A 26,860-nucleotide genomic window follows, 5' to 3' on the forward strand; every position below is an offset into this window, starting at 1 on the left:
TGTTTCCTTCCTCTTTTCATCCTTTTAGACCCAACTCATATGTCCTCTCCTGTCTGGGACTAGTTCCCAGCTTCCCTAGGCAGTTACGAGCTATGCCCTCTTTCTTCTCCCACAGCGACCTGCTCTAAACCTCTGCTGTGGTACCATACTCCTTGATCATCTATTTATGAGTCTTTCACCCCACTTCTGACCTATTTCTTAGAGACATCTCTTACTTATCCTTATAACTAAGTCTGGTGACTAGACTAGCACATGGAATAGGTAAACAACTATACAGGAGTGCAATGAATGAGTTTATCAGTTAATCAATCTACAATATTTTCTCTTTTTGGTTCATAAAAACACAATTTTTTTTCAAAAGATCTTCTCTTCAATAAAATAGCACTTTTAGAAACCATAGTTCTCAGAACCTGGAAGCTGACAAAACCTGGAGATGTTTGGCAATACTTTTAGCACTTTATGTAACAAATTTTTGGTTTACCTAATTTCTTTATCTATGGACTTTTATTTGCCTGTATTGCTATCTCAAGGAACAGAAATTAGCTCTCTGGCCCTTACAGTGTTTGCAAATGATGTTTTGGCAATAGTTCACCCTGAGCAGCAAGATTCTGGCAGCTTTCCCTATATACTGAGAATTCGTGACAAAAATATACAGCTTGGAATTATTTGTCTGGCTCCCATGGGTATTTTTCTTCCTTCCTTCCTTTTTCTTTTCTTTTTCTTCTTATTTTGTATTTATTTCTTGAGGCAGACTGAAAGCATAAGGGGCAGTGTCCCTTTGTGCTTTTCCTGTTCTAAGTATTCTTTTTCTTTTAGGAGGAAATGAAAATAAAATCTAAAAATCTTACCCAACTCTAACCAAGTTACTTGGAGATAATTAAATCACACACCTAATATCATCAACAAAATATCTGCCTTGGATAACATACACAAATATTCTATTCCATTTGCAAGACCTCTAGTCTCTGGAAATTCTGACTACTCTCAGTAAGCATCTTCATATAATCAAAACTCTAGGTAACTCTAATACTCAGAAACTCTGGGTACACGTCTTTTTCTTTCTAAGATTTACTTCTTTTATTTTAGAGAGAGAGAGAGCTAGAACAATTGGGGGAGGGGCAGAGGGAGAGAATCTCAAGCAGACTCCCTGCTGAGTGCAGAGCCCAAAGTGGGGCTCAATCCTAGGACCCTAAGATCATGACCTGAGCTGAAATCAAGAGTCAGATGCTCAACCGACTGAGCCACCCAGGTGCCCCAAAAGTCTGGGTACATTTCATTTTCTTTAGGATTCTGATGAATGATGACAAGTTATGAGTAAAAAAAAAAAAAAAGGCAATGGTGTATGTGTGTGTGTTTAAAGTTGCTGCTTTTGCAGTCATGGCAGTTGTTTCAATGGAAGATGCTTTACATTTAAAAGTCACGAAAACTTGGGGCGCCTGGGTGGCTCAGTCGGTTAAGCATCTGCCTTCGGCTCAGGTTATGATCCCAGGGTCCTGGGATCGAGCCCCACGTTGGGCTCCCTGCTCAGCAGAGAGCCTGCTTCTCCCTCTCTCTCTGCCCCTCCCCCTTCTCGTGCTTGCACGCTGTCAAATAAATAAAATCTTAAAAAAAAAAGTCACGAAACCAGAATTTGAAACTGTTATTTATTAACTTGATTTTCCAAGTCTCAGTTTCCTCGACCGTAAAATGGGGATAGTGTTACCTTTCTCACACAATTGTAAGACTTACTGTGATAGAGGTAGAAATATTTATGAACTGTTAAGTACTATATAAATGCAAAATACCATTATGGATAAGGAGAAAAATAAGAAACTTTTGAGGGGAAATGAGTACTTTCCACTACCTTATTAAGCTTTCAAAAATAATGTCTCTTAACTGTACACATTGGTGAAGAAAATGGAATATAACCCAGTACACTCTTCTCTGGGCAGTGACATTATAGTGTTTTCCTCTTCCTCCCTATCTAATTTTCCTATCATGACTGTGAATTCCTGGTATCCTTTCTTTTAACTTAAAAAAGGGGAAAGAATCCATGCTCCCATAATCGTGAGGAAAGGGAAATAGTGCCAGCACACACCCCTAGTCCAGGCTGATGCAAAGGCAGTGGTGGGCTCTGCACTGGGACTCTTCCTACCTGGTCCAGCACAGGGACTAACTGAGTGCCTGGGAATTCTGCCCCTTCAGCATCTTCAAGCACCTGTCACTTGACTTCGGCCTAATCAGCACCTTGTGATAAGTATAAACTCAGCTCAGTCAGGGCATACTCCAGGCCTCAGCCAAGAAAAATGTCAACCCTTGCTGAGGGAGCCAAAAGCTAACAGTTTGGGGATTAGGTTCCATTTACCAGTATGGGCATCTCAGGAGTGCTGGGCTCCTGCCTCTGCCAGGTGACAGGTCCGAGGATGGGGAAGTGGCAACTGAAAAAGAGCTACAGGGAGTTGTTTGAAAACACTTGCATTTGTCTGTCATGTCTCTCTGTCTTTCTGTTTCTCTACCTATCTTTAGCTCCCTTTTGGTCTTCTTTTTTTTTTTTAAGATTCATTTTACCCATTTTAGAGAGAAAGAGTGGGGGAGAGGCAGAAGGTGAGGGAGAGAGAGAAACACAAGCAGACTCTGCTGAGCATGGAGCCTGACATGGGGCTTGATCCCGTGACCCTGAGATCAGAACTGCACTGAAACCAAGAGTCAGACACTCAACCAACTGCACCACCCAGGTACCCCTCCCTTTTGGTCTTCTAAACACATTATTCTCTCTGCCTGAAAATGTCCACTCCATATATATCTATTAGCCTGGCTGGCTAACATCTCCTGCAATTACTTTCAACCCCAACTCAGGACAGCTTTCTTGTTGCCCTCCATGCTCACCCTTACTCTATCATACCCCGTCTGTTCTTAACCCACCTCGACTCTGAGGTATATCCCTGGCTGGTGCCTAGCACGCCGTCCGTAAGGGTTGGCCCCAGGAATGGTCAGACCCCAGCTGACTGACTGGGAGGTGTAGCAGACCTGCTCTTTCCACAGTCTTGTCCTCTTTGGCTTTTACTGCACAAATGAACTTACTCTGAAAGGACAGGTAAACTCCTCAGGAAGCCTTTTCCAGATCACTCCAGCCTTCAGGGCCTCTTCCCCAGCCACCCGCAGACTTTCCCTTTAGCAGTGAACCGTGTATTGCCTTGTGACTGCCCCTGGAAATGTTTCCTTTGGAGGAACACAGTAAGTGCCTGATGGGCAGGGGCCGTGTCTTAACCCATACTCCATTGTATGCTCAACAACGACGAATCAGCGCCTACCATGTTCCAAGTACATGAGAAAACACCAAGATGAATAAGAAAACATGTTACTTGTCCTCACAGAGGAGCACAGACACAGAGGTGAGGGGGACAAACATGCAGGCAATAGTTTAACTGAGTTAGTTATAATGAGGTTGTCTGCCTAATTTTAGTGGGGTATTCAGCATACCCATATGGTGTTCTGTCTGGGAAATCTCCAGAGACGGGCTCTTCTAACTTTCCCATGGGGACTTTACCTACAGGAAAATGTACTCAAGAGCTGTGCAAATCAGAATGTGCAGAAAACCAGACAGAAAGTCTAATGCCCTATACCATAGAACCAGATTGTGCCCTGCCAATAAAGCTCCCAGGACCCCCTGTATTTCACCACCGATCACTTTGCACACTTGTAATTACCTGGCCAGGGTCTGACTTCTTGCCCCAAATGTGGACTCTACAGAGCCCTGCACGAGACCATATGCATCGTGCCCCCCAGAGCCTCACTCAGTATCTGGGATGCAGTTAAAGTTCAATAAACATTTGAGGAATGAGTCAATGAAAAGAAATACCAACATTAAAAACTTTTCCAAAGAAATTTGCAAAGCATCAGTGTTCAACTTCTTCAAGTCATCACTCCTGTAGGATGCATCATCGCTAAAACCTTTTAAAGATGAAACAGGAAAAACTGTTTCTTTAGGCCCGGCCAGATCATAATTTACTGGCATATTTCTATATGATACCACGTTCATCTTCAACGGTTTCCTATCCCTCTTTCTCAAGCCCCCCATTTTCCTGAGGAAGAGTTTCAAAAGCAGTGACATTCTATTCTATTCAGGACTTCACTTTCTATTGCCTTCCCAATTTCCCAACAAATTCAAGATGGGACAGAACACCACCTTGCCCTCTGCCATTGTGTGTAAACACATATATCATCATCCATTGTTAGGGGGGAAAAATAACTTTGCATCATGAGATCAACCAAAATTAATAGGTTCAGCCTGCCCAGTTCTGGTGCCCATTTCTGAGTCCCTTTACTCCGGCATCTGTAATGCTGATGTGTGAGCAAGTGTCCTAGCCTCTGTGGCTATGATAATCCTGAGAGGCCGTTGCTGTTCCTCCACCATGGACAGACTAATGTATGCTTGGTAACATTAGTAACATCATGGCTTGTGCTCTGAAATGCTGGTGGTTTACTGGGTAAGCCGGTTCTTCTGAAGTCTGACTCCTTCGCACCTCTTTGCAAGTAAACTTCTTTTCCTTTATAAAAGCTCATCTGTTCTCACAAAGATCTTGGGTCCCTGACTCTGGACTACGGAGTGGGAATGGTGTTGAGTCCCCACAAGAGTCGCAGACTGCTCGAAGAGGTAAAGTAAGGATTCTCCACTGAGGCAGATGTTTAAGTCGAACAGCACTGCCTGCCAACTATGATTCCAACAACACGCAGGCAATCACACCGAATGACTTTTAAAGTCTTTTCATTCCCAACACCAGGATTCTGTTTGTCTAACTGGAGGGCGCCAAGTGAATAGTGTATTCATGCACTCATTTATTCAACAAGTGTTTGCTGAGCCCCTACTCCATGCTGGCCTTTATAGGAGGCTCTGGGGATCTGATGGAGAATAAGACAGACATGATTCCTGTCTTCATGTAACTTACAGTCTAGTGGAGCCAACAGATGTTAATCAAGTAATCATAAGTAATTTTAAAATTACGGCTGTAATATATGCAACAAAGGAGAAGTACGTGTGCCATGAAAGCCAATAAGAAGGGGAGTGGACCCACAGTGGAAGGTTAGGAAGGCTTTCCTGAGAAACTGCCTCTGCTCTCACCTGGAAAAATACAGAAATAAATGACCCTATACTCAATGAAGCTACAGAACTGAAATACCGCAAAGCTTGTGTAGTCACTAATGTCCACCCTGAGAAACTCTATAAAGAAACTGTGGGAAGCACTCACCAGCAAGGGACTAGCAGGTGGAGATGAACTCCTCTATAAGCAAGGAGAGCAGAAGTTCAGTTAAATAACTTCAGCTGCTACTCACTCACAGCAGTATAGACTCAGAGCTATGCAGCTTGGTTTTCAAAATGGTTGTTTCAGAAGCATTACAGAACAATTTTCTTTTTTTCAAAGAGAAAGAGAGTTTGCGGATTATTCTCTTGATGCATTCTCTTTATTTTTTGTTTTGTTTTGTTTTTATTATGTTATGTTAATCACCATACATTACATCATTAGTTTTTGATGTAGTGTTCCATGGTTCATTGTTTGTGTATAACACCCAGTGCTCCATTCAGTACGTGCCCTCTTTAATACCCATCACCAGGCTAACCCATCCCCCCAACCCCTCCCCTCTAGAACCCTCAGTTTGTTTCTCAGAGTCCATCGTCTCTCATGGTTCATCTCCCCCTCTGAATTCCCCCTCCCTTCCTACTATCTTCTCTTTTTTTAACATATAATGTACTATTTGTTTCAGAGGTACAGGTCTGTGATTCAAGTCTTACACAAAGGGAAGATAAAAGCATGGTTAGCACTTAGTATTTGAATGGGTTCATAAATAAATAAAGAGGAAAAAACTTTAACAAGAAATAATTTAAAGTCTAATGTCCGGGTTCAAATAAATCAATCCCTTAAATGTAAAGTGAACGACAAATTTTCTTGGCAAATTCTCCTGAGTAAAAACTTAAAGAGACTTAATTATCAACATTATATGGGCTAAACAGTATTAAGAAATGTCCTGAAAGCTAACATAAGTGAAAGTTATTTCCAAAAAAGCACAGGGCCCAGTTCTCTACAAATAATCATCCCACTCTAGTCTTTACTTCTCAGTTAGGTCACACCTGGATTTGGGCTCAGTTCTGGACATGACCTAAGAGAGGCAATGGTGAACTTGGAAGCATCGAGAAGCTGGTGCTGGGTATACAATGTGGAGTGAGGAATGAGCGGGGGAAGTAAGGATGGGTAGCTGGAGAGGAGAGGACCTGCAAGCTGCCTTCCAGTAGGTGAAGCCCTGTCACGTGAGAGGAGCCCCTTGTGCTATGCTGTCTCCAGGTGTGTTCCCAGCCAGTCCACATCAGGGACCCCTACATGGCTCCAGGCTTGGCACCCACCTTGCCCAGTGCTTCCCACACAGATCTGTGGGGCAAGATGTCACTAGATATACCACACACACACACAAAGACAGAGAGATGCAGCTATAACTATGTTTAGGTAAAACTGTACAAACATGATTCCTTATAATAGAATGTTTTGGAATCTTCAAATGCTAATATCATTACGAATATCCAAGGCAGAGAGCTGTGTTCCAAGTTTTCCAATCTCTGCTGAACTCAGAACCCTCTCCTGGAATTAGTATCCTTCCACACACCCAAACATCCCGGGAAACCTTGTTCTAAACTCTTTTCCCTTTCACTATGCTCAGCACTGATACAGGTGCAGGGGGTTAGGAAACCAAAGGTTAAGACATGGTCCCTGCTTTCAAAGACAGCTTCATCCATAGAAAAGAATGATTGAAAGCAAGCCTGCACTTGATAACATTGGGGGGGCGGTAGTTCATGGAATAAGACCACCTCCATGGGTTCATGGGCATTCATCTGGTATCCCACGGAGTAACATGGGCATCATCCATATTTTGTGAAGCAGGATAGGGCTAAGCCTTGTATCCTCTGACCAAAGACACAAAACGTTGGGAAACCATCAAGTTTTCTTTGTGGACACTGTTCAATCCCAAGACGCATCCATCTTTCTTATATCCTCCAATTCTATCAAGTCAATTCATTCCCAAGGAACATTACCATTCCCTCAAGGACATTACACTTCTGAGAACTTTGTATACAGGTGTCTCAAATTTACCAGCTCATTCTACCCACCCTACCCCTGGACTTGTAGGAAATGAAATAAAATAAAATCAGCATTCTATTCTCTTGAACCAGGTATGAATTGCAACTCAGTTACAAGGCTTACAGAAGGCTAGACTTCGATCTTTGCTTTGCTCTCGTACTGAAGGACCAAGATCAGTCCTTTTACTTCAAAATACTGGATAAAAAGACTAAAAGGAGAAGAAATTCAGTCAGCGAAGTACCTTGCAACCTGGCTGGAGACCAACACATGGAAAAGGGCCACATGCCTGAATGGACGTTTAGAAAGGTGAGACACTGACGTCGGTAGGGTGAGGCAGTAGGGAAGGTCATGGAAGTAGGACTTCAGGTCAGCATTTGGACAGGCAGAGAGGAAGGGGGAGAGCACAGAAAGTAGGGTCTAAGGGTCCTGAAAGGTCCCCTAGCCTACCACGTTCCCCTCCCTCATCATGTCTAACAATTTATGCAGACATCCTCATGGACAAGGACATATTTTTTTAAAGATTGATTTTTATTTATTTATTAATTTATTTTTTTGAGAGGGAGAGAGAGGGCACAAGCAGGGCGAGTGGGAGAGGGAAAAGCAGACTCCCCATTGCGCAGGGAGGCCGATGGCAGGGCTCAATCTCTAGACCCTGGGATCATGACCTGAGCCAAAGGCAGATGTCTAACGACTGAGACACCCAGGCGCCCCAAGGACATATTTTTAATTTCTTGATCACCTAGCAACTTCCCTCCACCCTAATGGCCTCCTTTCATTTAACCTTAATGAATCATAACTTGTTGCTACAGCAAACTTGGGCCTGTTAAAGAGAAAGATTTAATGCTGTGCTGCAACCTCCTTTTAAATAAAAAAGAAAAACTGACTCGCTCCACCATATTTCTTCCCAGAAAGGAAAACATTTATAAAAGTTTCCTTGGCCACGGAGGGAAGAAACATATGTTTATCACTCTGTTTAATCTCTACAGACTCAGTGACCGTGCAGCCCGAGGGGGCTCCCAAACTTCCTGTCTCGGTGGATGTGATCCTCTGAAAGTAAAATTAGCCCTCCTCGGCTAAGCACGCTCACGGCTTTTCAAATGTGTACACTTCATCAGGGTTGTTATAAATAAACTGCATCTTGATTTAGGACACATTGGCCACCGGTGCTATTTCAGTCCTGCCTTAGCAGTCGGAGCGTTCCGCAAGTCCTGTTTACAGGAAAGGAAACGGTAGCACGGGGGCCACGCACTTACCAGTCCCGAAGCTCTCCTCCCCACAAAGGGACAGTCTGCTTGCATCCATCAAATTCCCGAAAAACTTCCAGCCAGTTGGGGTCTCATACAAAGCGATCTTTGTAGCATGAGCCACCCTTCAAAGGCATGAAATCAAAGTTACATCACAGCAGGACTGTTAGCTTAGCCACGTGAGGGAGGGAAACTAGCAACCGTTATTGTAATCAACGGTCCCATTTAGCACTGCTCAGAGGTACACATAATTCTAAGATGGGTGGAAAATCGTAGGAGAAAACTTGTGCACAATGGGCTTTTATACGTGGAGTCAGAAGAGGGGGTAAAAGAGGAAGAAGGAAGAATTAATTCAGGTCACTGAGTTTAATATCTTAGAAGGAACAACAGTAGCAAAATGTACAAGGCTATTTTTGAGGCTATTTAAACCCAACATGTTTTGGATACAGACTGCATCTATCAGCATTCCATAAAGAACAAAAGAATGATGTTTTGATGCACTTCAAATCACAGAATCATAGAATATTGGGTCTAGGAGGTCACCATTTTACAGAAAAGGAAACAGGGTCTAGGATGTTATGTGACCAGCCTAAGGTCCCAGAGCCAAGATGACCAATGGCCTGCTATTCAGCTGCTGGGTCAATGCTCCTTTCATTTCACCAGAAGGCCCAGAAAGGACAGTGTCCAGGGGGTCTCCCATTTGTGCCAACTTCCCCACACGGCTCCCTGGTCCCCTGTCCCCTCCAACACATCTTTTACTCCTTCCTATATATCTGTAGACTAGAACCTTTAAATGACTTTTTTTTAAAGATCCCTTTCCCTCTAAAAAGGAAGACTAATCTACATTTCATTCACTGTTTTAGTAAGTTCTGCCTTCCAGAATGCTCGTCTTATTGCAAAGCAATGTCACATTTAGATTCTAACATCTGAAGAAAATTAAATCTATAAGCTTGAAAGCTGAAAGTACAATAAACTTTTACCTGGGTAATGAGTTATTTCCATTGTGATTCTATATGTGGATTATCAATTTTTCCAAAAACTAGAATTAAACTGCTCTTGGATGACACGGAAGTTATTTCAGGACCTGCTAGGTCTAATTACAACAGCCTGGCTGAAACCAGCTCAGAGGGTTTCAGCTGCAGGGCGTGGCGGCAGAAGCATCAGGTTCTAATTCTAGCTCTGATTTAGTTGTGAGGTCCTCAATAAGATGGCTAACCTCTCTGACCTTTGGGTTCCTCTTCTTTAGGATAAGGATTGCTGTGAGGATCAATTAAGACTATAAACCATTCTATGAATATTATCATTAACTTCTTCTTAGCTGAAGGGAAGTTAGCACAAATTGAGTCAACACATACCCCTCCCCCTTCTCTCCCCCACAGCAGGAAACTACTACATGGCCCAGTTGGGCCCAATTAGGAGCACTGGTTCTGGGTTCAAATTCTGACTCAGCCATCTACTAGCTGGGTGACCTTGGGAATTTACGTTACTTCTTTGTCCTTTCCCCACCTGTAAAGTGCGGTTATAGATAGCACTGACCTCATTAGGTTGGTTTGAGAATTAAATGATTTAAAACATAGAGTACTTCATGTCTAGCACAAGGCAACGTTCAATAAACATCAGTTATTACCAGAAGAACCTAGATATATCCATTCTGCTTTCTTCTCTGACCTTGACCTTTTATTTATTCACTCATTCCTAGCCATTCATTCAGCAAACATTTACTGGGCACCTAATATGTTCTAATTAACATTCTCCCTAGTCCTCATTTATTATGTATTATTTATATTTTTTAATTGTTTCAGATGCAGTCACACAAGCCACTTTAAAGCCTTTGTAAATGAGGGAATATATAATAAATAAACAATCAAATCTGAGATACCAAGCGTTTATTGTCACTGGGTCCTTTCTCATAAAAACTAAATATAATTTTCCTTAACTATCTGAACTTTCTGTTTATTTGGATTTTGGACAAATGAACATATACTGTGTTTGTGTATGGATGGGCACACAGCGAGGGATGGACTTGGAAGTTCTTTGACATACTGATCTTCCTTCAAACTGCTCTTTCACTCAAACTCTGTGCACAACTGCTAAAGGACACTCTGGTTCTCCAGAGTGATGTCATCAGTACTGTGGGGCTGCCATCCATTCATTTCTTCAGAAACATTCAGTCATTCCTTTTTTAAAGGGGTGTATGTGTGTATGTGTGTGTGTCCTACTATGTGCCAGGCATACCACGGTATATACTTTAGTGAATAAGACAGTCTTTTCTCTGTAGAAGTTTATAGTCTAGCAGGGCAGACAGGTAAGCAAACAAGGTATTGGAACAGTGTGGTAAGTGCTGGAATGGAAGAAGCACAGGGTCGTAAGGAAGCACAGGGAGGGAACATCTAATCCAGAAAAAACCCACTCATTCCCTCATAAACTAAACACTTATATGTGGAACAGAAAAAACAAAAAAACCAACAAACCTACTCTTACATACAGAGAACAAGCTGGTTGTTGCCAGAAGGAGGTGGGTGAGGGGATGGTGAAACAGGTGATGGGGATTAAGAGGTACACGTCCCAGAGATGAAAAGCACAGCATACGGACCACATTCGGTAATATTGCAATAACACTGTATGATGACGGATGGGGACTCCACTTATTGTGGTGAGCACTGAGTAATACACAGAATTGCCTAATCAATGTTCTGTGTTTGAAACTAATAAAACACTGTATATTAATTATACTTCAATAAAAAATGCTTAATAAAATAAACAGCACATATTATGCCTCAGATGCCCTAGCTGCAAGGGGAGAAGAGCCTGGTGAGGGCCAAGGGAATGGAGACCTACCGGTCCAGGGCCCCACTCGTGGGCATGCTGCGGGCAAAGCCTCGGACCCCCGTTTGCTGGAAATACGGAATGCTGAAGATGTTGGCAGCAATGACAGCCACGGAGTCTGAAGGGTTCACAAAGAACCCATGCTTGCCCAGAATCATGTTTCGATCCTTTGAGAGAAGGGGGGATTCAAAGAAAGAGCTTTTAATCAAACTGCTGGAAAAAAAAACCAAAACTATCTTACATGGGGGAATAAAATTTTAAATTATAAATTTTAAATTAAATTTTAAATTAGATTTTAAATTATAGAACTGATACCTCTATTCATACTGGGTTCTAAACACTGGACTTTGTTTCTAATGGATCTGCACAGTACACCACTACACCAGAGGCGCCCCCATGCCAGAAAACTAAAACTGTTTTCAATTAAAGTGCAAGCACAAACTCCTTCTGAACCAAAAACTCTGTTCTTCCTCCAGAGGCCAGCTGACTTTAACCTCCTAGACCTTTTCCAAACTCTGGAATCAATCACCTCTCTCCCAAAGGAGAGAAGAGATCGAAATAAGAAAGAAAATGTTGGCTGTTCACATAGTTTGGTGGGTCTACCAGGCATCTTTCAAGGAACAAAGCAGATTTCTTCAAGAAAGGGCTCCTAAATCACGGCCCCTCCATTTGATACAGGACCCAGAAAAACATGGCTGCCACCTTCACTGCTTCCTTGGTGCCCAGTATAAGGAAGTACTCCAGTAACTCAAAGTATGGAGGGAAAACTCCCATCATGCACTGCTTTGGAAAGGAGCATTGCAGGGACCCTTTTAATTTTCCAAAATTTTGATATGGGTAAATTCATTTTTTTAAGAAATAATGGATTCTGGCTGAATTTAAATAACAAGAGCAATAAAAATATATTTTTGGCTAAGTAAAACATGTGTAGTACCAAGGATACAAACCTAACTAAAATACATCTCTTCCTTGTCTGTTTTATAGTCACCAATGTAAATAAAACAGACTGCTTATTAAAGATACTAATATAGAGAAGGAATAAAAGGTTAATTCTCTCATTATAGTTTTATCTTTCAGCTGATGCGAATGAACAAACAGGTATATTATAAGGCCAAAGGTTGAATAAACCTAGGATGGATTTCTAGAACCTGACCAGCTCACGAAACACCAGTCGTTATATCGTAACTGAGCCCCGATCACCCTGCCACTCTTAGAAAACACGAATGTCTAAAACTAAACACATGGGTGACATTTCATGGACTCATTTCTCTTCAAGAGGGTCTTCTAATAATTTAGCCCTGACCCCATGTGCAGTGAGGACTCCTCGACGGTCACTCACTCACGAAGCCCACAGGGCCTGACGGAAGCAGCCTGCTTCTCCCCGTTTTGTAGGACCAGGCCTGGCCCGCATAAGAGTTCACTTAAACGCCCTTATACCCACCCCGTCTCCATCAAAGGCAGCCCCGAAGTCATGCTCTCCTGTTTTCATGGTCTCCACCAGGTCAGCGGCATAGGTGAGGTTGGGGTCAGGGTGGTGGCCTCCGAAGTCCTCCAGAGGAACACAGTTAACTGCTGAGTTTGCGGGGGCACCCAGTTCTTCGCAGAGGATCTTCTTCACATACGGTCCCACAACTACATAAAATGTGAAATGAGAATCGGAAACTATGACTTATGAAAGCTTGTCAGGAACGGGGGAGGAGGAAGAGGCATTCTAAGGAGAATGGCATGAATGACAGTGAGAACAGGAAGCCTGTATTCAGGGGCCAGCAGAGAGGTAAGTCTGACTGGGAAGGAAGGTTTTGCCAAAAGGAATAATGAGGGGTTCAGTTGGAAAAGGTGGGGCTAGTTGATGAAGGAGAATGGGGGAAGGGAGGGGAGTGAGCTTCTATGAAGGCGCTACTACACACCTTGCCAGGTGCTTTGCAACCATTTTCTCACTCCTTCAAAAACAAAAAGAGCTCACAATGTGGTAAGAGCTTAGTGCTTAAAGAGCTTGGACTCTGGAATCAGAGTGTCTGGGTTCAAATCCCAGCTCAGTTAATCATGGGCTATACAACTCTGGAAAATTATTTAATCTCTCTGTGCCTCCAGCTACCCTATCTGCAAAATGAGGATAATAATAGTAGCTACCTAATAGGGCTGGTGTGAGGATTCAACAAGTTAATAGAGAGGAAGCCCTGAGGATAGTACCTGGCACATATGTTATAAATATTTGCATTATGATTACCACCTCTACTTTATGATAAGAAAACCGGTCTGAGATGAAGCCATTTGTCCAAATTTACATATCTAGTAGGAGTGGGAACAGGGATGCAGAGCCCTAATCTTCCTACTATATCCAGCTATCAGACAAACTGGCTAAAAATACAAACAAACAAAAAGTAAGAACTACCAACAAGAGGAAAAACCAGTCACATACTTTTATGGTGACATTTTGTACAACTTCCAAGAACATTCATCTCTAAAATGCTGAGAATGTCTTTTCATCAAGGAAGGTACAGACACCAATGTAGGCCACAGAGGTTGGAACAGGGTAGAAGACGCTTCTCCAGTTAGGGGTCACATGTTAAGGAGGCTATGGACACACCACAGAATAAGGTCAAGGCACCCAGGACTGTGATGGATACAGAAACTGAGGCATTAGAGGAACCCCCGAAAGCTCTGGAGAACGAAGTCTACTTCATGACCAGCTTCCCCCACCCCACACCTCATCACAAACCCATTCTTTTTATTTTGTATTTCTAGTTTTTACTTAAAATCTAGTTAGTTAACATATAAAGCCCATTCTTAAGCCATTCTCCTCATTTCCCTAACATAACATCTCTTAAGCCTTAATGGCTTTGCTCCAGCCATTGCCTCAGCTGGAAATGACCGTCCTAGATCTTTCTTTCATAAAAACTGAGTTGGTTGCCAACTTCCAGGAAACCTTTTTTGATACGACTAGTCTAGATATGCCTTCTTCCACACCCCAAAGAGAAAACTTGAAATTCTATCTAACCCTCATTTTGTTGGTAGTTTTCCACTCATCCCATCTCCCCAAGCATCACAAGTCCCTAAGTCCCTGCCTACCCCCATGCACACATGTAGTAGGTACTCAATAGGTGCCTGTTGAATGGTTTGAAATGACAAAATAGCTATTGTGCAAGTAAGGAAGTAGACTCATTGTGTGAGACTCCAGAGGCAACTTAGGACTCAAAGGTGAGGTTCAGGGATGGAAGATTTCAGCCCACCAGAAGAAGGTTTTCTAACTGTGGTTTTGCAGTGTAACAGGAAGCCCTAATGGCACCATCGAAAGGGTTCAATCCCAACCAGGCAGGCAGCTGGATTCCAAAACCAGGGAGAATCCCTCCTGCTCAAAGATTCTAAAATTCTAAATTTATTACAAAACAAACAACCTCAGTGCTTGGGAATTCCCATATTCCTCCATGTGAGAAAGCCTCATGGTTCTAGTCCACAATGATGGCTGCTGTCTCTGCTGACCTGGCCACACACCCACAGAGGAAGAAGAGGGAGAGATACCCAACTGTTGTTCCTGAATTTAATCCTCAGCTTGCTCTTGTAAGCTCTGCTCTTCTAAGAAAAGGCACATGTGGGAGCAGCTGAGTGGGGTATGGGACTCAGGAGCATGTTTACCTCATCCAGCAAATGACACCCACCCCCTTGGAATAGATGGGGGCGTTTAGGAAGAATGTAAGGTATCTCCTGAGGGGGAAGAAGCATCCACAAAAAACAGTGGCATGTTACTCAAAACCTGATGCTTAGTGTGAAAACTCTGACATTCGCACTACCTTACCATGAGGAATGTCTCTACCATTTTTTGTTGTACACAATTAGATTTTTATCTACGTGAATAGTGCTCTGATACGGTTGCAAAAATCACTATTTAAAAACGGTGAAGCAGAGAGTCTTGAGAAAAGGCTTATTAAAGCATCATGATACATAAGATAGCAGCTTCATATCTCTGAGAAAAAGGAAGGGAAGAAAAATGGCTTCATACCTCCATGCATGGCATCTATACGGATCTTTAGTCGGTTTGGACCAGAAAGCAGTTCTTTCAGTGCATTGAAATCAAAGATGTTCCTTAGCATTGTAGCATAAGCTTCCACTGAATCCACAATTTCCACTGTGAGAACAAGCAACATTAAAAGATGGGGGAACTAAACACATTAAGAAATATTATTCTTGGGGCGCCTGGGTGGCTCAGTCAGTTAAGCATCTGACTCTTGATTTCGGCTCAGGTCATGACCTCAAGGATCGTGAGATTGAGCCCCATGTCGGGCTCTGTGCTGAGCGTGGAGGCTGCTTAGGATTCTCTCTCTCTCTCTCCTTCTGCCCCTCCCACCCCCCTCAAAAAATTTTTTTTAGAAATATTACCTTCTAAAATGATTATATTGCTGTAAACCCACAATAGCTACTTTAAAAGGATAATTATCGAGCAGCTCCAATATACCCGGCCTGTTACATGATCTCTTATTCAATTCTAACAATATTCCTGAGAGCTAAATGTTATTAGTCCTATTTTATTGACAAGAAAGCTTAAAGTCTGCAAGGTGAAGTAACTTGCCCACACAGCTGGGATGGGGCACACATGGGATTTCTGACACAGATCTGCCTGACTGTAAATTCTGCTACGCTGCCACACAGTGTCACTCCTTGCCTATCACCATAAGACACATATTTTGGTGTCACAAGTAACACAAAATGTAATGTCCACTTTTCTTTCCTTTTCCTAGGCCCACTGCCACGGGACTTAATGGTAAAAAGCAGGGGGGAAAATTTTTTATAAACCACTTTTCACATGCACCACTAAAGGAATAAAACAAATATAAGAACTTCGTATTGTTCCTGTTGGATGTGCAGGGGTCAGAACATTTTCAAAACGTCAAGAGTTTAAGAAACTCTCTACTGGTGTTTCCTAAACCCTAAAATTTGTCTTCAAGATGTACCAAGGCACCGGTTTATCTTTGTTAGGATGCAACTGCCAGCTCTCGATGGGTAGGTTCAAACAAAAATATGCATTCCATCAAATTGCAATCCAGAGGAAAGAGTACCCATTAGAACGGTCAAAACACAAGTTGCCTTACTAACCATCTCATCATTGTTGTGTTAATATGAACGAAGTTATAAACATTTACTCCATCAATTACTGGTAATACCTTGGCATTCAACCACAAAATGTCTACCACAGCTGCCTATGCGGGGAGTTTTAGTTTAGCCCCCAAAATGGCTGACTTTGATTTTATTGAATATTAGGGCAGAAAAAATAAAGAATCAAAGCCCAGGCTTTGAAATCATTCACACCTGGGTCTGAATCTGGTTTCCCACTCACTGACTATGGGATCTTGAGCTTGGCATGTAAGCTCTCTCAACCTTTGTGTCCTCATCTGGAAAAACTGAATACAGATAGTGCTGCCCTCACAGGGCTCTGTAAGAATAAAGTGGAATAATGCATGTTAAGAGCTGGGCATACAATAAAAGCTCAATAAAAGTTAGCTATGAATGTAATCTTACAGGTCTTCTAGTCAAGGCTATTCATTTTATAGGTATGGAAGCCAAGGCCTAGAAAGTTGGAAATGATTTACCCAAAGTCACAGGGCTGATTCCTGGCAGGGCCCTGACAGCCCAGGTCTCTGGACTCCCAGTCCCAACTCCAGACCTGCTAATTAAGGCATGCAAAGCTTATTGACCACAATCTTTCCAAAACTGAAGACCCATTGTAAAACCTTGAAAGGCAAACTGTTCAAGTTGGAACTAGAGTGGGCAGGGGGGAAGGAGAGTCAACGTGCCAGTGAATGGTTTGAACTTGTTTTCCAAGTCAAACTGCTGCTTTCCCAGAACTCCAAGGTCTACTTTCAGGTCAGGGCAAATTGCGTATTCTTCAATTGTCTTGCTGATTTGGAAGATTTTATCAGTTATTGCTTCTGGAGCAGGACCTGGAAATCAAACAGCGAACCGTGGGTCATTTCGTGGGACTGACTTGAAAATACAAAGAACACAGAACTCATCCATTCCTCTTCACGAGCCATTCCATCATTTAGGAAGCAAAGAACCAAAATTTTCTAAAAGAAAATATGTTAAGGATCCTTCGTGCATGGCTTCTCATATGCAGGTTCAGCAGAATGAGAAGCATTCCACTGCCACCAAAAGGAAACAAAGAATTCCCTTGCTAAGGATCAGAACCAGAACCCTGGCCCTCTAAGGCCTCGGTGATTAGTTTATCCTAATGAACAGAAATTGACTATCCTCAAAATGACAGCAAACTCACCTCCATTGGAAATATTAAATTTGATTCCAAAATCTCCACTGGGTCCTCCTGGGTTGTGGCTGGCTGTCAAAATGATCCCACCGATGGCTTTGATCTTTCTAATGATGCAGGATACAGCAGGGGTAGAGAGGATTCCATTCTGCCCAATAACCAAGCGACCAATCTGAGAGAAGAAATCCAGAACGCACACTTGAATATCAATAAATCCAGAGCTACTGCACAGAAACACCAAAACAACAGGCAGATGGACAAAGAAATAGTATTGAACCAGAAAAGGTGTTCTTTAATGAACATCTGCAGCTTGGGTTATTATTATTTTCTTATGAATTAGGATGTTACTGTTGAATAATATTATTATTGAAGTAGAATCAGCATTGCAGAATAAAGCCATTCCTTCAGAGAGTTTTTTGGGACTTTGTAGTTTTAAAATAGTGTGTGGTCTGGGGGAGCTCTAAGTTTCTGGCAAGAAAACAGAGTATTTGAAACACAGTCTTTCCAGACCAGGTTCATAATTTTCACTGAAAAATTGTTAGAAAACCCACATTTTTATCCAGTTCAATCATACTTTCAAACCACACTGTGGGGGTGGGGTGAGATATAAGTTTAGCTTGTTAAAGGAATTCTACCCGAAGAGAAGGCTTTTTGTGAATTAAAATTTTTTTAAAAAAGGTAAAAAAGGCAAACTTTATATGAAGAGTTTTACAAAATGCATCTCATAAACTTATCTTTCCAGTCAAGCCTGGATTTTGATATGGTGGTCTCCTCCAAGCAGGACACACCTACCCATGTGAGGGTATATCTGGGTTACCTACTGGGCCGAAGGCAGAAGATGCTGGGGGTTGTTACTGATTAAACCAATCAGAACCACCCACAGGTGGTACTTTGCTGTGTTCTTAACTCACCTTCCCGTACCTCTCACAGATGTTATCAGCACAGTTCCTAAATCTTCCCTCACTAAAACATAATTTATATTTGTTTCAACATGACCCAAGTTGGAAAAGAAGGAAGAAGTCCCATCAGTTCCTTGAACATACTTGGGAGAAAACCTGACTACTGCATCAAAACATTTATAAAATGACGAGTTTGTGCCCTCATTTCATTCTCCCTTCTGAGAGAAGAAAGGGACAGGAATGTTTTAACGTTTCCATTTGTTATTTCTTTTTGCCCCACCCAAGATAAACATGCTTGAAGAAATGACTTATGGTGGAAAATGTGTCTGATGATACCTGGATTCCCTGGGGAAGCTTTTCTGGGACTGTTACCTCTGCCATCCTACAAGTCACTGAAAGCTTGCCTGCCTTATCATCAGCCCCCCGGCTGCCAACCATCTCCCAGGAAGCAGCCAGTTCCTTTCAGTCACCTCTTGGCTCTCATTTTGTCCATCTCAGAACAATGTTTGTTAGACTAATACATTTGCTATGCCTTGCCTCCCTCAGGAAGTGATGATGACCAAGGTAGGTGCTAATAACTAGGCTCCTCTGTAGACTAGAGGGACCTGCTGACGGTGTGAAATCACAATCACTGAGCCGCAGAGTGCCTTCTAAAACCCATGGCATGTTCGATTCATTCTCATAGTTGCTCCCTAGGACTGATGTATAGAAGAAGCTGAGGTCCAAAGTTATGATGCTGCCCATTTGTCCATTCTTGTATTCATCCAAAAGCAATAATAAGTGTTTATGGAAAGGTGGTATGGGAGGCACTGGGATAGATGACAGGGCAAGGCCATGTGGCAAATTAGGAATTACAGCTGGCCATTAATAGCTAACTCAATACAGTGAGAACAGTAACATCTCTCCCTTATAGCAGTATCTGGGTTCTGATAAGAGTGGAAGTCTATGGGTGAGCAGTTCCATAATTTCAATAGGAGGGGCTTAATTAAGGATGGCAATTTAATCAGCCAGAGTGGTGATGGAGTTATCTGGAAATTATACTTGCACATACTTGCACATCAATTATACTGACCTGTACTCAGATCTTATATGTACTTGGTATGGAGAGGGAGACTGGTGAATGAATATTAAGCTGCATCACCCGAGTCATCCCTTATTCTACCACCATTCTTTAGGGTGAGATCTACAGTCAGTAATGGCCCAAGAATAAGGGGATTAGATCAGGAGTAAGAATAAGAAAGTCAAGAGAAAGAAGCAAGGAAGTCCATGGTACCTTCTTTCTCTTCAGCCCAAGAAGAGGTAACAACTGATCAAAGACTCTCTCCTGTGAATCACCCTCGGGAATATTAATCCTCAGCCTGATATTGAAGAGGTATTACTCTATTACCCTCCTTCCCTTGACAGTGTCTGGAACACTGCAACAGCTCCTGACTCAATCTCCCCTTTCTCTTCCCCACCTGTATCTTCCTTATTCTACCCTGGCTGGATCTATCCCTCCAACTTAGGCCCACCTAGTTCATCTTTTTAAACCATAGTTCTGTGTCTCTCCTCTACACAAAACCTTCCCTGTACTATAAGATCCAGAAATTCCAATTCTAGCTATAGACACAAAAGAAAGCAGGGACTCAGATAACTTGTATACCCATGTTCATGGCAGAATTATTCACAATAGCCAGAGGTCCATCAAGAGATGAATGCATAAACAAAATATGGTATATACACACAGTGGAATATTATTCCGCCTTAAAAAGGAATGAAATTCTGATACATGCTACAATATGGATGAACCCTGAAAACATTATACTAGGTAAAATAAGCCAGACACATAAGGACAAGTATTTGTATGATTCCATTTAAATGAGGTACACAGAAGAGGCAAATTCATAGGCAGAAAGTAGAACAGAGGTTGCCAGGGGGTGGAGGGTGGGGGAGAAATGGGAAGTTATTGTTTAGTGGGTACAGGGTTTCAGATGAGATGAGAAAAAAAGTTCTGGAAATGGATAATGGTGATGGTTGCAGAATATTGTGAGTGTAATTAATACCACTGAAGTGTGCACTTAAAAATGGCTCTGACATACTAAGTTCTACATTACATATACTTTACTAAAAATATATATATAAAAAATATATATATAATATATATATATTTTTTTAAAGAAAAATCCTTCCCTGGCTCCCAAGTGTCTACCAACTTACAGATAACTCCCTCTACCTGGTACCTGAAAGTCCCCCCATCAAACAGCCTTTCCTGTCCTTCCTCCCCTCTCCTGCTACTCCTTCCTACATAACACAGTTCACACTACAAGGCAGCATACCTTACTGTTTACCCGCCAGTTTATCGTCCAGCGTGACAGGGAGCAAACTTAGTTTTCCTTTTAAAAAAAAAGACCACAAGAAAACAAGTTCCACGTTCTTTGCCCCGCTGGCCATATACACATATTCTTATTTCTAAACATATCTCTAAGTTTAAAGCTCTGGAGACCAAACGAGATCTCAGTATTACAAATGGGGTCCCACTAATGTCTTATTTTTGTACGTTAAGATTTCCTGTACTTCTGGGGTGCCTGGGTGGCTCAGTTGGTTGAGCGTCTGCCTTCGGCTCAGGTCATGATCCCAGGGTCCTGGGATCGAGCCCCACATCGGGCTCCCTGCTCGGCGGGGAGCCTGCTTCTCCTTCTCTCTCTGCTGCTCCCCCTGCTTGTGCTCTATCCCTCTCTCTCTCTCAAATAAATAATAAAATCTTTAAAAAAAAATAAAATAAAAGATTTCCTGTACTTCTTAGCTCACAGAAGCATCGTGTAAAAAAAAATTTCCTGTAAATGCAGACAGCTCTATGCAAATAAAAACAAGGGGAAACTTCTAACAAAGGCAAATTATATTCTACAGTCCATAAATGCACCAGATAAATGTGTAATAAAGAGAAAAAAAATGAAATGATCTTCATTTAGCTCACTAGGCTGAAGAGGCTTCCAAGAGTCGGCTTAAGGGTGGAGTGCGTATTGACAGAGGTGAGGAAGGAACAATGACTTCTACCAGAATCTGTGGCAATAAATTACCTTTCCTTTACATTTCCTCCCTAGAGCTCTGTCCACAATCAAAGGGATGTTACAGGCTTCAGAACTGAGGATATGTTAGAAAAAGAAGGAATCGAACCATCTAGGAGGTGATAGGTTCTATCAGATTAAAGTGCTTTATTGGTCCACTAAATGTTTGACATAATTCAGTTTAGTTGCATGACTGCTTTAAATGCAACACTATTTTTTTAAATTTAATTTTAATATGTTATGTTAGTCACCATACAATACATCATTAGTTTTTGATGTAGTGCAACACTATTTTAAATAAAGAACACCCTTGAGAAGATTCGAAAATATTGCTTGGCCTGCCACAGCTCTAACAAATAGGCAGTTACCATATTTAGTCAATTATTATCACTTAAATATATTATTTAGCAAACCTTCAGATCGTAAATCTGAACAAGTCTATGGGGTCTGACTGAATTACACATTCCTACCATCTCTTCCACATCCTTCAGCTCCACACAAAAATGAAATGAAGCCAAATATATCACAGCTAAGGGGACAGTGTACCAGATCCACTCAACAATCTAGATATATGCAGAGAAATAATGTTCCTTTTGTTCTTTCTCTAAAGATTAAAAGCATCTTAATACCGTTCCCTTTGCAGCTATCCTCAAAGGTGAAATTTATAGCATGTCACATTTTATTTTAAAAATGTGTATGCTTCATAAAAATTTCATATTTGAGTGCTTTATCAGCAATTTTTACATGAGAGGCATTCAGATTCCAAAACTGGGCAGGAAGGAAACTTTGCATTATAAACATTAGGATCTACAAACATTTTTTAATTTAATGTGGTGGTGTGTTTTTGTTTTTGTCTTTAATTTGGGTTTTGCAATCACACCTGCTTGGTGTATTATTAAAATAGACTGATGATGAATGCCTAACACATTTGATTGCCATGCTAAATTTTTATGTTCTCAGAACCAGAATCACTCCCAGAAAAGAAATACAACAGATTTTTAAAATTTATGAGTTCTGAGGGACCGTGTGCTCCAAATTATTGCTGAGTATAATCTAAAACACTAAAAATATATTTTTGGTCCCACAGAGGAATCTGCAGAGCAAAAACAGCAACGTCCTGATGCCCACCTTCCTGCGTATCAGTGGGACTGTGCAAATTGTTAGATTATCAAGATCAATGCCTTCTGGTGCAAGATTCCTTCTGATTTGGTTAATTCAGCCAATGCAGTTTTTCACAATGCAGAGCTCTTAGCAGAGCCTCCTTATATTATAGTCTTACAGGAGTTATTAACTCTACCCTGCTGCACAAATTCACCGCACACAGGGCTTCTTTGTGTCCAAGGTCATTATAAGCAGGTTCCCCTGTAACAGGTCCTCTTGGTAGGCTTATACCTAACATTTTCCGATCCCCTCCTGGCATTTCTGCATGACTACCAGGATCCACAAACAACAGCATGCCCTGGCTTTTGTTTTCCTGTTTGACAAGTGACTGAACTTCAACAAGGAAGCCATTGAAAGAAAACAAAATCCTCCTCTCTCCACTACTCATTAGAGCCTTCTTACATAGGAGAGGGTACCCCTCAGAACTAGGTTAGAATGTAGATAAGATCGCGTAAGGCTGGGGGTGTGCTTTAAATGTCTAAAAAGCAACAGGTATTTTTTTTTTCAAGCAAAAGGCACAGAGTACAACACTTAAGGAGCCGAACTTACATTCCTATATCCCAACGTGACTAATGTAATTTCAGGAGTCATATCACAATATACGTTCTCTGAAGTCACAATGAAACATTAACTGGCTGTTAGTAGCACTGACTTGTACACAATATACAAATCTTTGTACTTTTGTATACTTCTGCAAAGTGAAGAAAGAAACATATGTGGAGAGCCAGAAACATAACAATAATTATCGTATACCAACCCCATTGGCGGCTGCCATCTGCACTATTGTTTCTATCGCCGATTTATTAAAATACCGCCCATCTCCACCAACCACCAGTGAGGCTCCCTGGCGATCTTTAAGGTCTATGGAAAAGAACAGACTCTGAATGAAATTCTCCAGATAACATGGCTTCGCCTCAAAACAATAGGTTTTCTTCCGTAATCCACTAGTTCCCGGCTTCTGGTCATAGTAAGGAGCAGTAGCAAAGGTCAAAAGAGGAAGAGGACCTTCTTCCATTTTTCTATATTTCCCAGAAATCCATTCATCAAAATCACTCATCTTTCATTTTCACCACTTGGCTCAGCAAGGGGTTCCGGAGAGCAGTCAAGGGTCCTCAAAATAGTCTGTCCGAACTGAAGCTGCAACAGTGTCATCTGAGTAACTAAAACAGAGGTCGGTCACTCTCAATGAGGAAGCTGGGTTAAGTCCTTGCTGTCGTCACCCCTGGTGAAAAGTGAAGGGCCACACACCCACCCACACCCACACACAAAGCACATCTTCCAAGCTGTTTTGGTGAGGACACTTCTGCCCACATAACCACGTCAAATACACTTCAATTATTTTTGCCTCATCTCCCGCGTTAGATCGCTCCGAAGGATTCTGGCAGCCTTCAGTCACAAACACCAGCTGGCTGTCAGACTCCCCTCGCAGAGCCCAGGCAAAGATGGAGCAAGTGCAGTCCCCAAAAGCAGGCTCATCGTGAACAGGACACCCTGGTGTAGCTCCCACTGCTCCTAACACCCCTTAACGCAGAGCCTCTCTGGGCACTCACTGCTGAGAAGGCCGTCTGCTGCTACAGTTGTCCCATGCCATCTAGCAAGTTAAAGGTCAATCTTAAAATGGAAGTGAGGGATCTCAGTTACCTCTGGTTTCCTTACATCACCATCATTTTGATACCCAAGTCATTTTTTACCTCCCACGTGCCATTCCAGTTGGAAGGAAGAAAGTCGCCAAACAGAACAGATTTACTCACTGCCCACCAAGGATTTAGCAAAACAGCATTCAGCTCTAGAAGACTAGATACCTACAAACATGCCCTGAGTGATCAACAGCTTGGTCATTCCCTTGAACTTAGGGAAATGTGGGAATGGAGATGCACCAAATCCTTGAAAACGTAAGTGAAACGGGGAGGGGAAAAAAGTATGCTTCTCTAAGTGCACAAGGTCTGATCAAGTTATTAGCTGGAAAACAATATGAACATATGATTAAATTTTGTGTTTTCATTTTCTCAGGTTTTTTTTAAAAAGATTTTATTTATTTATTTGACAGAGAAATAGCACAAGCAGGGGGAGTGGCAGGCAGAGGGAGAGGGAGAAGCAGACTCCCCGCAGAGCAGGGAGCCGGACGCGGGGCTCCATCCCAGGACCCTGGGATCATGACCTGAGCCGAAGGCAGGCGCTTAACGACTGAGCCACCCAGGCGCTCCTGGTCCCTGGGATTTTATTAATGATCTATTTAAACGCGTGCATGTGTCTTCCTTATCTAGTTCAGCAGAAGCCGATGATTAAGAAACTCCATTGTCAAGGTTTTGGTGAACTTGTCAAGGATGCTTAAAAAGTAAACCAGGACTAGTTACACCACATGTTTGGAGAGTCCGAGATGCACTGGAGTCCAGGTTTTCAAGCGAAACATGAATAATCCCTTGGTAAACAAAATCTGAGTATTGTCCTACTAACTTGTCAAGCAAGGTCCGAAAGCAAACAGGACTGGGAGGCGCAGACTGCCCTCTCTGCTCAGGGGGACGCTCTGTGCAGGACCAGCTGAGTGAGCGGGCCCAAGAGCCGAAGGTAGCCTCTGGCGGCAAAGCCTGGGCTGCTTCCAACGACAAATGGTGCTGGTCCAAGTGCAGGGAAGACCTCGAGACATAACATTAAAACAATTCGCAAGACCACGTCTGGTAAGCCAAAAAGCAGTTGGCCAAAGGACACGTTTTATAGCTTATTTGGGGCTTTTACTTACTTTTTAAAAATAAAATTCTTTAGAAATGAATTTATGAAGTCAGCTTGCTGTACTGACAGTAGTTTACATACCCACTGTTTCACAATGACAATAAAGGCATTTTTTTTTAAGTCTGGTGCCAAGTTTTCTCTGGTTCTAGATAGATTTGCAAATTAGGCCAGCATATGTGTCTTGACATATTTAATAATAGATCAAGATTTATGAAATATCAACCCAATAATCTTTTCATTGGGAATAACAGAGCAACCGACCACATAATTGGTACTTCTCTTAACAAGTTCTTGCAATCCCAGGGTAGACTTAGGGGCACTTGGTCATGAGGGTCCTCCAATAGCCCCAGCTGAAGCTTCTCTACCCACACATTCCATCCTATTCTCTGCTGGTGGTCTGACGCTCTCTCTGTGAAGCTCAGTTCCCGAAGCTCGAACCAAGACAGTTAACATTTTGTTGGGTTTTTTTCCCACGCATTGATTTTATTTAGTTTATGGTTAATGCAGATCAATTTCATAAAATGAGAAGTTATGAAGAATCAAGGCATAATTATGCAAATTCAAAATAGATGTTCAATATAAAAAAATACAAGCATAAAAGTGGGTTTGTCCACAGCATGAGATCCAACAGCTCTTGCTTCAAAGGATAGGAAAGACTTTTTTTTTTCCTTGAAGACTGTGGCCACATCACATGCTAGAACACCTCAGCTTACCAGTGTGTTTTCATGTGAACCATATCTTGTTTCTAAAAATATTTTTTTACACCATAAGTGCTGTAAAAGCTGCACTTTTCCAGAACTAAACCTGCTTTTGGACCTAGCACCAGTTTCTAACTATCTAAAAACTAACTGATACAGAAAGTATTCCAAATGTAACTATTCTGATTCTTAAAAATAAAAAAACATTCTGGGTGCCTGGCTGGCTCTGTCGGTTAAGCGTCTGCCTTCAGCTTAGGTCATGATCCCAGCGTCCTGGGATCGAGTCCCACATGGGGCTCCTTGCTCAACAGTGAGTCTGTTTCTCCCTCCCCCTCGGCCCCTCCACCTGCTTGTGCTCATGCTCTCTCTCTCTCAAATAAATAATCTTTAAAAAAAAAAAAAGATTATCCTATTTAAAAAAATAACTTTCCAAAGTAGCTTAAAAGAAATATTGCAAACTTGGTAATGCTGGTACTCTTCCAACTACCTGATATGCCATCTCAGGGGTGCTTATTATTTGCCTCTTAATTTCAGGATTTTTAAATATACCTTCCCTGTAGATCATCTTCATATTTTAAAAATTATTTAATGCAGAAGGAAATGGATAGTCGTGACTGAGCACCAAGAGATCATACATGTCTAAGCTGTAGAATCAGGTCACAAAGTTAACCCAGTGGGTGAACCCAGCGTATCCCTCTTGCATGGAAATATCTAGGTGGGCACATGGACCTTCTTCCCTCCCTGTGTGTAAGCCAGCCCTCCAGCGAGGCATGGATTGGGGAAAATTGCCTCCCTCACGGTTCTTGCACATGTCAATGAATACCCAACAATTTAAGTGCACGCTGAATCTAAGCCTCCAGAGGAAAGAGTTCTATACCCCAGAACAGAAAGTAGTAACATTG

At 42.1% G+C, this 26,860-nt stretch overlaps 1 protein-coding gene across 1 annotated transcript in view; it reads right to left on the reverse strand.

Annotated features, from left to right (window-relative positions):
• The window catches only part of PGM1 (phosphoglucomutase 1), a 60,772-nt gene that overhangs the window by 10,749 nt on the left and 23,163 nt on the right, over nt 1-26,860 (reverse strand). Inside the window, exons 2-7 of the mRNA XM_028106818.2 lie at nt 17,439-17,601; nt 16,960-17,106; nt 15,171-15,296; nt 12,615-12,805; nt 11,186-11,340; nt 8,357-8,472 (exon numbers count right to left, since the gene is read on the reverse strand). Coding sequence (XP_027962619.1) covers nt 8,357-8,472; nt 11,186-11,340; nt 12,615-12,805; nt 15,171-15,296; nt 16,960-17,106; nt 17,439-17,601 — 898 coding nt within the window. The remainder of the gene's footprint in view (nt 1-8,356; nt 8,473-11,185; nt 11,341-12,614; nt 12,806-15,170; nt 15,297-16,959; nt 17,107-17,438; nt 17,602-26,860) is intronic.

The sequence above is a fragment of the Eumetopias jubatus genome, unplaced genomic scaffold, assembly GCF_037043125.1.
Source record: "Eumetopias jubatus isolate StellerSeaLion01/CBP00866 unplaced genomic scaffold, mEumJub1_p1.0 scaffold_4, whole genome shotgun sequence".
Lineage (NCBI taxonomy): Eukaryota > Metazoa > Chordata > Mammalia > Carnivora > Otariidae > Eumetopias > Eumetopias jubatus.